The 12,336-nt window shown below is 53.8% G+C and overlaps 1 protein-coding gene across 1 annotated transcript in view; it reads left to right on the top strand.

Moving 5' to 3' along the window:
* LOC133277470 (hydrocephalus-inducing protein-like) overlaps positions 1-12,336 on the top strand; it is a 43,938-nt gene that overhangs the window by 9,731 nt on the left and 21,871 nt on the right. Inside the window, exons 8-15 of the mRNA XM_061469311.1 lie at positions 281-516; positions 1,100-1,200; positions 2,358-2,493; positions 2,954-3,118; positions 5,690-5,842; positions 8,617-8,855; positions 10,388-10,628; positions 11,711-11,854. Of these exons, the coding sequence (XP_061325295.1) occupies positions 281-516; positions 1,100-1,200; positions 2,358-2,493; positions 2,954-3,118; positions 5,690-5,842; positions 8,617-8,855; positions 10,388-10,628; positions 11,711-11,854 (1,415 nt within the window). The remainder of the gene's footprint in view (positions 1-280; positions 517-1,099; positions 1,201-2,357; positions 2,494-2,953; positions 3,119-5,689; positions 5,843-8,616; positions 8,856-10,387; positions 10,629-11,710; positions 11,855-12,336) is intronic.

The following is a 12,336-nucleotide window of genomic DNA, read 5'->3' as shown; positions in this document are numbered from 1 at the left end:
GCACCGTCATGGTTGAGAAGGAGTTGGTGCTGGTTTGGGGGAGGTGAGAGCTCCTCACAGTTAGAGAGAGACACTTGCGGTGTTCAGCGTCACACAGAGTGGGCATTTCTGTGTGACAAGCGTAGAAGGGAACTTAATTGAGGACGACTTCCCCACAGAGCTTCTCAATCGGCTGTAATTGCCGTTGAAAGGAGGCAAACTCCAAGCGCAGTTTCATCACAGCAGGATGTCCACCCCAGGAATCAGGGGGTAATAAACTGCTGTTGTGTTCTTTTCCCAGGCTTTCCTCGCACCCTGTGCTGCCGCCTCACTAACACTTCCCCGGTGCCCTTCAACTTCAACCTTCGCATTCCTGGGGACGGCTCAGGAGCACCCAGCGTGACCAGTTTTGCTCAGGTGTCAGACAGCACTGGTCCGTCGTGGAGAAAGCCAGCGCGAGGTGCCAAGAAGCCAGCTGAATTTACTATCAGGCCCTTGACAGGGACCGTCTGCTCCAAGGGACACTTGGATATCCAGGTACGGGAAGAGTCCAGCCCTGCGTGCTTCAGAGGTGGAGCTGGAGCTTCAGTGATGTTGAGGGGGCTTTAGCACTGCTGGCTCTGAGCATCATGCGAGTAAGAGATGTGCGCTAGTGTTGGGCTCTACATCTGCCCTGGCAACCGCAAAGCGTATTCAGTAATTCAGATATTGTCCAAAGACTTCTGTTACTGCCAGAGACTGTGCTCTACACGTGAACCAGCAGAAGAGTTAAAGGCAAACATCAGAGAACCCTAGGCTGTTTTGGGTCGGAAGGGACCTTACAGCTCATCCAGTTGCAACCCCCTGCCATGGGCAGGGACACCTTCCACCAGATGAGGTTGCTCCAAGCCACGTCCAAGCTAGACTTGAACAGCGCCAGGGATGGGGCAGCCGCAGCTTCTCTCGGCAACCTGTGCCAGGGCCTCAGCACCCTCACAGGGAAGAACTTCTTCCTGATACCTCATTTTCCTAATATCTACTAAATCCTCCCTTTCCTTGCCGTGGAACGAGATCTGGAGGGCTCTGCGTATGGACGATGGGTTTGGGGAGTGATGAAGTATTTGATGCTCTTGTCTCCCAGGTCACCCTGTGCTCCAACACCGTGAAGAGATACAAGCTGGCCCTGGTGGTCGATGTGGATGGTGTTGGCAGAGAGGTGTTATCACTGCCCATCAGAGCCAGGTACCAGCGCTTCCTTGCAGCCCGTCTTCTTTCGCTGTGCATCTGCCACGAGCAAGTGGTGGTGCCTTGCACAGAGCTGGCTGGCTCCAGCTCCAAACGAGGAGCATTGCTCAATGAGCTAGCTGTGCCCAGCTAGACAGGAGAAGAGCAGCGCATGGAAAGCAGTCCATGATGAGCAGCACTTGTGCTCAGCCACAGGCACGGCCCAGAGCCTTTTCCTACAGGAAACTGTGATTCTATTCCCTATTGGCCTGCTCTGGGGGCTTGAGGTGTAATGTTTCCAAAGGGCCGCCTCTCCTCCTTCCTGCAAGCGTTGGACTTGTGCTGGGTTGTGACCAGAATGCAACGCTGGTTTGGGCTACAGCGAGCAGCTGCTGCAAGGTGTTGTCTGTCTCAGTTAAGGAGGGGGCGTGCAGATGGGTGAGGGGCTTAGGGCAGGAGTGGTGAGGGAAAAGTAAAGGTGAGATCTTCTGAAAGACAAAGTAGTCCTTGGTGTGGAAGGTGAGCTCAGGTTTTTGTGCTTCCCTCTGGCTCTGTTGAGCATTGATGTTCTCAGAGTTAAGCTAAAAGTTGTTCTTGCTTCAGGCAGATTCAGGCCTGTTGTGCTGCGGTGGGCGTCAGTTCAATGGCAAGAGGGATGCAGCTCAGCGGTGCTGTTCCCTCTCCCAGGCAGAGTTGCGCAGTCAGTGCCTGGGCTGCAGTTGAGTAGAACAAGTGCAAATGGGAGCAGCTGGTGTGTGGACCCGTGGGGAAAGGACCAAGGCAGCCACAGGGCGTGGGAGAGGGTTACGGCTGACGGCACAGGGCGCTGCTCCTCAGTGGGAAAGCTCCCTCAGAGCTCACACCTTGCTGGGGCCACTGAGAGGGTCCTTGCAAGCCTCCTGGGGCAAAGGAGGGGCAAAGCTGACCTGGGACAGGGCAACGTGCTCTGCCTGGGCACTGAGCAGCTTTTGTGATGCTGAGACTCGGGGTCTGCCCCTCTTTTGCAAGAGGTTGTTGGGTGAAAAGAAATTAAAGGCTGTTTGTCACTGTAGGGGTATCAGATGTCTACTTGACGGTGACAAATGTATCTGCTCCATTTGGTGCTCATTGAGAAGTAAACAAGCAAGCAACACTGTCTCAGAACCTAATTCCCTTTTGCTCATCTCTCTGCCTAGATGTGGCATTCCCCTGCTGCGAGTGCTCCACCCAGCTGTGACATTTGGACGATGCTCTCTCAAAGTCCCTTATCAGCAGATGCTGACCCTTGTGAACGACAGCAACCTGCCAGGCTGCTACTGGGCTCTTCCTCAGGTTTGCCATCGCATCCGCCTCTTGGCTCCAATGTCACCTAGGGGTTTGTTGTTAGGGAAACAACAGGCTTGGTTAAGATGTTGCTGGTTTGTATTCAAGCCTAAAGGTTTGCTGGGAACAGGAAGCTACCTGAATATCAGCTTGAGGAAGCAGCTTAAACTCTCCAGGAAGCAGATTATATTCTAGTCTTCAGGATGCTTTCAATGCAGGAGAGCTTGCAGGGTTGTGAAAAGCTGCTGCAAGGAGGCTGTCGGCACGGGACGGGGGGTTGTGGAGGCAGCAGCTTTGAACCCCCTCAGGATGCTGAACCCATACATGTCTTGCATCTTGAGTTGTGCCTTTCTGCTTCCTCCTAGGGATTTTTAGGCCCGTGTGCGAGTTGCCGTTGTGGTAGATGTTGAAGAGTTGAAAGTTTCCTCAAAGGTCGCTCTGAAGTCGTGCTTGATTCTGTCCCTTACAGGAGAACAAGGATGCTGCTGCTGTGTGGTACTCCAGCCCTGAGCCCCGTGGGATTATCCAGCCTCACAGCTCGGTGGAGATCCCGTTCACACTGGAAGTCCAGGTGACAGGAGAGCAGGACACCGTTGCTCATGTTGCGGTGTTTGGGAGTAAAGAATCCCCACTGGTGAGTGCTGGGGCAGACCTGCAGCTTTGTGCCTCTCATCTTGGTGGCGTGTAAAGCGTGTAGGGGATCTTCCAGAGAAAATGATCTATGGCTGTTGTCTACAAGGAAAGAAGGGATTCGTGGCATAAGCAACACTAATGCCTGGAGGAGAGGGAGGCTGGTATCCCCTTAGGTGGTGTGTCTGACACTTGCGTGTGTCTGTGTGGAAGTGTCTGACACAGCATTTAATTACGGGGATGTGAGACAGGATAACGAGCTTAACCTGAAACCCCGAGCTTTGCTGAAAGTCAGGTCCGTCATGTGTGAGCAACAGCCATCCATCAGATGTCCTTGCCAAAAGCCCCACCAAGGACACCAGAGTCTCCACAGGGCTTGCATCTGGAGCACAGTCTTTCTTTGTCCACCAAGCTTGGAAGCGGATGAGGCAAAGCCTTCGTGGGCTGAAGCCTGCTAAAAGATGTAGTTCGCAACAGCAGCAATGACAACAAAATGTAGACAAGGGGGTGGTGTCTGTAGTCTCCTGGCTTCATCTGGCTGAAACTGAGAATGAATCTAGTTAATGAAACTTTAAAATGGTACTAACTTTTGAAGCAGCTGTATTAAAAAGTCTTGTCAAACCTTGGGGCATGAAAGAGGATGTCAGAGGGTTGCTGGGAACCTGATGCTTTCTGCAACGACAAATAAGGCTGACATTTTGAAAGTACTTGCAGGCATTCAGACTTTTCTGAAAGTGAACAGAAATGCTGCTCCTAAATCCCCTGGGTGCCACCAAGTATCTCCACTCCACCCTGTTGTGGATATGTGTGTAAAGAGTGAAGAGGAAGGCCAGGCAGTGCTGGAGGTCTGAAGTTTGACCACAGCTGCTCTTAGGAGCAACTTCTCTTTATATAGAAGGAATATTTCCCTTGAAGAGGAAGGTTTCTCCCCACTAGAATAACCAGTTGTTTAACTGTGAGCTGCTTTTTAAGTACTGGTTTCTTGCACAGCTTTTGCCCTTGGGCTAACAGTTTTTAGTTTCAAAGTTCGCCCTAACTTAATCTTTTGGACGTGGAGGTGAACGTGTCAATCTTTTGCCCAAAGGGTGAGCATTTCAGTCGGAGGATCGTGGCTGTCCCTAAAGACACGACACATGGGACTGAGTGACCCTGTGCCCGGTCAGTCCATCCTCAAGGCGCTGCGCTCGTGCTGGGCTGCTGCTCGCAGCCAGCAAATGCCGGTCAAAACCTGGCTGGCTGTTGCCTGCGCAAATGGGAGTTTCTGGGTGTCATTTTCTCTGGCTCTGCCTTATGGCTTGAGTGCAGCTTCAGGAGTTCCCTGGTAGCTGACTGCTGCAGAGCTTTCAGGGCCAGCAGAACCACCGCTGTCCTGTTACACATCCTGTGCATCATCTGATGCAAACCTGAGCTCAGGGGAGTGGCTGGTTTTTATTCCAGAACGCAAGATATTGCAGCGTCTCAGAGTGGTTTGTGTTGGAAGGGACCTCAAAGCTCCTCCAGTTCAAACTCCCTGCCACAGGCAGGGACACCTTCCACTAAACCTGGTAGCTCCAAGCCACATCCAGACTGGCTTTGAACAGTACCAGGGATGGGGCAGCCTGTGCCAGCCATAGCTCCTCTGGGCAATCTGTGCCGGAGCCTCACCACCCCTCACAGGGAAGAACTTCTTCCCGGGATCCCATCTTGATCACACACAACCCCACCCCCCCCCGTCAATTTAGAGCCATTCTTCCTTGTTCTGTCCCCACAGGCCCTTATCCAAAGCCCCTCTCCAGGTTTCTTGTTGGCCCCTTTAGGCACTGGAAGCTGCTTTAAGGTCTCCCTAGAGCCTTGCTTTCTTGAGGCTCTACAAGCCTGGTTAAGGCTTGGGGTGTTTGGAGCTGGGGAGATCCAGCCAGACTGAATGAATTCTCATTGGTTTTAGTGACGTGAGAAGGGGGCTTATCAAAAGGATCCCCATTCCTCCTCCACTAGTTTGTGCCCCTTCTGCAGGAAGAAACTTTTGGGTCTCAGGCTGTCACCAGAAAAAATACTGCTGGAATGATGCAATTAATAATGAATGTCTCAATGCAAGAAAGAACTAATCCCAGGAATGCACACAAGCAGAAATGAGAGGCAGCTAGCTTGCATGATCTCTACTGTGCAGAGGAGCTTTGCTTCCAGGCTGTGCTGGTTTTGACAGGAGAAGCTTTCGGAAGGTTGAAGAAGTTGCTGTGCAGTGTGGCCGTGCAGCCGCAGCAGTCAGGGAGGGTGGTTTATGGCGTGATGGAGCAGTAGAAGGAGCAGGCGTAGGCACAGGGTAGAGGAAGGAGAGCTGACAGCGTGGAGGAGGTGTGAAAAGCATGCATGGGAGATGGGGGTTCTGTATCCCCTCATGATGGGATCTTGTGGCTTTCCGATCCGCAGGGATCACTCCAGGTGCCACCTTTGCTCCAGCCTTCCTGTTTCAGCCTCCCAACCCTGAGAGCTTCAAAGAGTCAGAATTCCCCCAGCCTACGAGCACCCTTAGAGCTGTCCAGTCATTGTAGACTTTCCCTGTTGTTTTGTTCTTTTTCCTGCCTGCCTCCTGGAGCAGAAAATCCATTTACTGAGCACTGGCGAAGGACCAGTTGTCCACGTGCACCCAAGTGAGATAAATTTTGGCTGCATCCAAGTTCTACAAGATGCTTCCCGAAGCCTCCACCTCTGCAATCAGTCTGTCATCCCTGCATCCTTCTCGGCAAAGATGGTAAGTGTCGCTGGGGCTGTTTTCCAGTGCAAGTGACTGGCCCATAGCAGCCTGTGACTGAATTCTTTATTTCTGTGCAACATTTCCACATCCCTGAGACGTGTCTTGAGAGAGAAAGCAAGATGTTCCATCCCAGTGGAGCAAGAGAAGCCTGGCTCTGGGGGCAGTTGTAGCTGGGGCACCCGTCAGTAAAGCAGAGTTTGCAGAGATGTTTGAGCAGAAAGGAGCTCATTTCTGCAAGTTCTCCCTTTATTCTGTGGAAGGCGTTTAGCTGTGGGAGTCTTTGTTTTTGGAACTGAGAGGTCTGTCCTCAAGGTGCTTACGGTGAAGTGGGTTTCACACCTCCCTGGGGGTGAAACCAGCTGGGTTGTTGGCCAGAAGTAGACTCGTAAGGTCTGTGTACCTGCAGAGCCTGTGGGCTCTGTAGCGTTGTAGAGCGTGTGGCTGCAGAAGAAGGCTGTTTAATTCCTGGAAGCCGCGTGGTGGAACAGGCTGCGGAGCAGAAGAAGGTTGTGGGATCCTCTGATGGGCTGATGCGGGCGGGAAGGGCTAGTGTGCTGGGGCTGGGGGGTGCTTCCCAGCGGAGGGGAGTCTGTGAGGGGCTTCAGAGGAGGTTTGTTCTGGTGCAGGCTGGGTTGTTGAAGCTGTGGAGCTGCTTCACCCAGGCCTGTCGCTGGGGACTTGGTTGTGTCCGCGCATGGAGCAAGCAGCAGTGTGTGAGAGCAGAGGCTCAGCCCCCTGGGCAAGGAGGAGGGGGCTGAATTTCCCTCCTGCTGCTTTTGCAGCTGTTTGGGGGTTCAAGAGACCCTCAAAGTGGGAGATTCCCAGGCAGGTTTCTTTGTCCGCACCATAAAAATCTGCTTTCCATCTCTGCAAAGAGCAAGCACCCCAGTGCCCTCAGCAGCTGCCTCCTTGAGTGCCCTTTCTGACTTGCTGGTAACCAAAGCACTTGTTACTCTGCTCGTCAGGGGAAAGCAAACATGTCCTGTTGTGCTGTGCCTGTTGGCAGCTGAATTACAGAGGCTTAGAAGTCTTCAAGACGGCTGTGCTTCTAGAAGCAAGCTGAGAGCTTTTCCCAGAGGAAAAGCAGGGGCAGTTTGGTTATGAAACGTTGTGCGTGGCAACAGCTGGCCAAGCCGTAGCCGTGTCCTGGAGAACCGCGATGGTCAGAGTGGTGTCCCTGACCTCCCCAGCCTGGCAGGGAGGGCAGATGCGATCCTGGAGGGGTGAGCTGTGGACAGGGAACACAAACGGAGACAAGCTCTGCCCCTTGATTCTGTGAAACATCCCCTTGCTGGTGCTCGGGGCAGAGGCTAAACCGCAGTGGTCCCCACGCTTGTGCTGAGGAGATGCTGATGCTGAGGAGCCAGGAGGAGGCCGGTTGGTGGTGGGAGCAGGTAGCCAGCCTCAGGCTCTGATCTCCTCCTCGTGCAGGGCTCGGGGTGCTTTTGGGCTGTTTCCTGGCGCTGGCTGTTTGTGTGGATAAGGAGCAGCTTTGAAATGAAGAACAGAGGGTCCCCCGCCACCAGGAATGCTGAACCACCCAGGACAAGGCTCTGCACCCAGCCGGTGCAGGACGGGGTTTATTTCCCCTTCATGAGCAGCCCTACGAGGCCAGTGGGTCAGCCTGACAAAGTGGGAATGCTGTTGTTAGAGCTATGGCTCTTGCTAGAGCCACGGCTTGATCAAGCGCAGCTGCATTTGTAATGCGGTGTTCTGCTTCCTCTGTCACTTGTGCAAGGCCAGAGTGACCAGATCACTTCAGTGAATCAGCTGTAAGTAGCTTCAAGAGAACTGACTGGTGTCTCCTCAGTCGTCCCTTAGGGCAGCTCTCCATCCCTTCCTCCCTCTCTCCTTCCCTCCCTCCCTCTATCCATCAGCTGCGCACTGGTGTCCATTGTAAGCAGACTGTGGAAGCTTTTGTTCACGATGGACGTCTGTGCTGGGATAAGATTCTGACTGTTGTGGTGAAGTTCTGAAGTGATGGATCCCAACCCTTACTGGTTCCTCAGGAACTCTGATGTCCAATAGTATAAGAAGCTCCTACAGGGTCAGAAATAGCCACTGCCTTTGTGCATCGAATGCATGCAGCTGTGGCATCGTTTTCCGGCACACTCAAGGATAAGCAAGTAGCAGAGATGTTATCAGAGGTTGGGTATTTGTCTGGAAAGTGGGGGGATTTTGTAGCGTGGTTCCAAGAGATTTCTTGTCTGTGGGACACAGGCTGGATTGGGGGCAGGCAAGCTGACCTAGAAAGCCAAGAGAAAGTGTCTCGGCAGAGCCTTGTGGCCCTGGCAGGTCTCCTGTTCAGCACTGCGCTGTGCTGCCCCTTGGAGCCAGAGCAGATGCTGACTGAAAGAATGAGGGCAGGCTGCAAATCCTCCTCCCCTGACACGGGCTGTTGGCCTGGCTGGGACAGCAGGGCTGTGCCGGGTCACCCCAGGGAGTTGAAGGTCTGGCTCCGTCGAGACGCCCATCCTCACTCCTCAGGAATAGTTTCTGGGGTACAATTTTCTGGCGGGCTTGTTGCCAAGCTTTGATAAATGAGCTTTGTGAGGGAGCAGACTCGCAGATTCACCTTTGGAGCAGTGCTCTCAGGGCTCCTTTCCAAGCGAGCTGCCCTGTGTCAGCATGAACCCGAGAAGTCGTACGTGAATGTCAGTGGAATCTTCCCAGCCACTGGCTTGGTGTGACCGTGTTGTCTGGGCAGCCCTTGGCTGGTGGCAGCCAGGTCCGTGGTTTGCATCCTAAATGAGTGTTTGGTTGTCTTGCAGGCTGGCGAAAACGCGTGGTGGAGTATTGGACCCAGTCAAGGAGTGATCCCTGCCAAGGCCGAGGTGTCTGTGGTTGTCACTGCGAATTTGGATGACACGGAGCAATTCAAGGACGAGGTGGTGCTGTTCATTGAGAACAGTCATGCCTGCGTCATCCCCGTCCAGGCTGTTGGCGTTGGCACCACGATTGTCGTTGACAAACCCTTTGGCCCGGAGCTCAAGCTGGGCCCCTGCTTCAGGTAGGGAATCTCTCGGCTCCCACTTCCCCATGGGCTCAGCAAGGAGGAGTTCTGCTGCAGTCCCTCAAGCTTCTTCAGTGCTCAAGGTCCTGGCTCTGCTTCCCTGAAGCCACAGGGGTTCCTTTAGAAACATTTGATGGCCATCTGAAAGTCGTTAGGTACTCTGAAAAGCCACCCAGCTGCAGACCAGTTGCTAAATTGTTGCTGCTAAATTATATCTTTAGTCCTAATCCATTTATTTCCTCACTTTATGGAAGAAAGATTTGGAGGAAAAGAGCAGGTCCTGGAAGCCTCCAGCTGGGAAATGCTGCCTTGCAAGTGTAACCAGGTTTCTCTTTGCAGTGATATTGCTTGCTTTCCCATTCGCTCTGGAGTATCATCTCAGAGCAGCAGCAAGCCTGGGCAGTAGCTTGTTAGCAGCTCCTCGACTGAATGAATGGTGCTGGTTTATTTCTACCTCTGCCGGGGAGCCCTGGAGGAGCAGCAGAATTTCTTTGCCCTGTGTCACTCCCCAGTTGGCTCCTCTACCGCACTCCGTGCCCGGTTGCTCTTTATTAGGCGTGGTGGCTCTTTCCTGGTTTCTCCTGCCTGCTTTGCGAGGCACGGGCAAGCGAGGGTGGGTGCAGGACCAGCCCTGGAAGGGGAAGGAAGTGTGGAAGTCTGCTGAGGTGGAGTGGGATGAACAAAGAGTCTGACTTGAAATCGCTGAGCTGGCAGGAGAGGATTCACTGGTCCCAACGTGTGTGTCTGAAAGCAGGCATGTTCTTAAAGACGGGAGGAAAAAAGTGCTGTTTGCCTTGTGTTGGAGACCTCCTCAGGCAAGAAGAACCGTCTTCTTGGGGTGCCTCTTCCTTTCTCTGGCTGCAGAGGGGGTCCGTGGTGCTCCGATACCTGAATTCTTGGGGCAGAAAGAGCAGGTTAATCCTACCTTAAGCACTTGGGACAGATTTGGAGAGGTAAAATAGGCAGCCACGAGCCGTCCACGTAAGCAGGGCCATTGCAGGGAGGTTGGTGCTTGTCCGGAGTTTGCTGCGCTCAGTGTGGTTGCACAGGGTGGCTGCACAAGGGAGGGGACAGCGTCCATGTGATTCACGTCTTCTGCCGCCCTTCATGCCTTTGCCTGCGGGCTGAGTTTGGAGCTGTTGCCATTGCTGTCGGCTGCCCCCAGAGGGTGGTACGCTGGGGGCAATGAGGGTTGGATGCTCCCTAAGAGACGCCTCAGAGGCATGAACAACAGGTGCCAAGGGGAAGGTGGAACGGCAGCGAGGCTGTTCCTGCCCCCACTTGCATCTGGGGCAGGCTGTGTACGAAGCTCTTCCTTGCTGGCTGCAAGCAGAGCAGCTGGTGGATGGTGACAAACCTAGGGGCAGCCAAGGTCTGCCTTTTGGTGAAGCTTTACGCTCGGTCAGCCTTCTTGGAGGTGGTTTTGTTGCCGAGTGTGCAATCAGGTCGTGCCCTCAGGGTGCTGACGCTGGGTGACCCCTGGCAAATAGCAGCTCCCCTGCCATTTTGTGTTTCTGCTTCTCCTCTAGCCTGGATCCCTGCTGTTACCGCTTCAAGATGACAAACAAAGGACAACGCACCCATCTGCTCTATTGGACCACAGAAGGTGGCACCACACTTGAGCAGCGCAAGCATCTCCCTCCCGTCAGGAACACCAAGGGCAAGGTTTCCTCCTGCGGCCCCGTGTTTAAGCTTCAGCCGCTGAGGACGGAGCTGATGCCTGGCCAGACAGCGGAGATGGTGCTGGAAGGCTCCTGCAGCACCCCCCAGGTGAGTTCCGTCCGCATCAGGGCATTTCTGCAGCCCCTTGACATTTGCTCCTAGAGTTTGAGAGGTGTTTTAAAGGATTGCCTCAGTGGTAGCTTGAGGAAGACTTGATTTCTCAGCTGGTTGACTCCGACGGGACTGTCCCTGTGCAGTCCTGAGCCCGTAAGGCTTTGCTGAAGGGGGAAGAAGGTACCGGAAAGGGAATGAAGTGGTCAGGCCACTGGTGAGGGTGTCCTACCTGGAAAGCCAAATGGGCATCTGTGAGCTCAGCCGTGGCTACCTGGCTCCTGCAGTCCAAGCCAAGACCCTGGGACTGGGTTTTCCACCTTCCCTGGGTCTTGAGAACTTCACACTCTTGAGGTTGGTTAGAAGCCCAAGACCCTGCGTTGCACGTGCAGCACAGGTGATTCTGAAGTGTGTAGGCTCTGAGGAGGAGTTGGGTTGTGGTGGTGTGTCAGAGGGAAGGGAGAGGAATAAAGGGAGGAATGTGGGGAAGTGAAACCATGAGGAATGAGGAAAAGTCTTGGATGTAAGGGCATCCAGCTTAAGGAAAGGGTTTTCATGCCAAGTGGAAGACGTCTGTTTCCTGGGGAGGTTTGGTTTAAAGCCAGCTCTCGGAGGACACAGTACATCCTAGGAAGGCAGGCTGGCTGTTTGGGGTTTTCCCACGGATCCTTTCCACTAAACTTCCAAGGGAGGATTTGCTGGCATTGATCCTTCTATCACCTGTTTCCCTTCATACCGTCTGGTTTGGTTTTTTGAATGAGTTCCTAGAGCTCTCAGTAAGCATTTTGCTTGTCAGTGGGACAAATCAAACCAATAATCATTTGTGGCAGGGATTCTTGTGACAGCTGTAGGCAGCACAAGACTCCCGAGGGCCTTTTGTGGCGGTTGGGTTGTAACATCAGGGACATGTGAGTGCAGAAGGAAGAGGATGCAGCATCTAAAGAAGAGAGAGCTCCTGAGGAGACCAATGGCTGTAACTTCCTGCAGTAATGGGGTCTGTGGGTGGGTGGCTCACAGCTGCAGTATGTTTTCTGGACACCCTGGTAACACCCCCTGGGTGCCGTGTGACTCGCATGCAGGTGGTGAAGGAGAAGCTGCTGTGTCACGCCATCGTGGGCAAGGAGGGAGTGAAGAATCTGATCATGCAGGTGGACGTCACGTGCGAGTTCATTGCTCCCGCCCTGCAAATATCCAGCAGAGAAATCCCTTTCCGGGTGGAGAAGGTGAGTCTCTGGATTGCATGCTGGCACTGACTGGTGTGGCTGGGGTGTGCCTGTGTCCAAAGGAGGAAGCTCAACAGCTTCTCCAAGTCCACAGAGCTTTGGCTGTTGATTTAAGCCAGGCCAAGCTTTTGTCATGAATGGCGAGCTCGTTCTTTCACCCCTCTGGGGCTGGGGACAGTCTCCACGGCTCTATTCTGCCCTTCTTGATGTGGAGAGGGAATTGAGCTGCTGAGCCAAGGGCACGGGCCGAGGTGTGGGAGCCGTGAGAGCAGCGTGGGCTTTGGAAGAGCCACCTCGTGTGCTGGGGCTGCAGGTGGAGAGCAGATCCCTGCTCACTCTCCCTGAGCTGGTGGTGAAAGGAGTGAGGATGCTGCTAGAGATGAGGCTGTTCTCTAACTTCACCCAGGTAAAACTGAGATTGCAGCTGCTCTGCCGAGGGGGAGCATGGCCCCTTCTCGAGAGACACCAGTGTCTGTACTCAG

The sequence above is a fragment of the Pezoporus flaviventris genome, unplaced genomic scaffold, assembly GCF_033815535.1.
Source record: "Pezoporus flaviventris isolate CSIRO_AGI_PZ_B2104156 unplaced genomic scaffold, CSIRO_AGI_Pfla_v1 ptg000056l, whole genome shotgun sequence".
Taxonomy (NCBI): Eukaryota; Metazoa; Chordata; class Aves; order Psittaciformes; family Psittacidae; genus Pezoporus; species Pezoporus flaviventris.
This window is presented reverse-complemented; position numbering and strand designations above follow the sequence as displayed.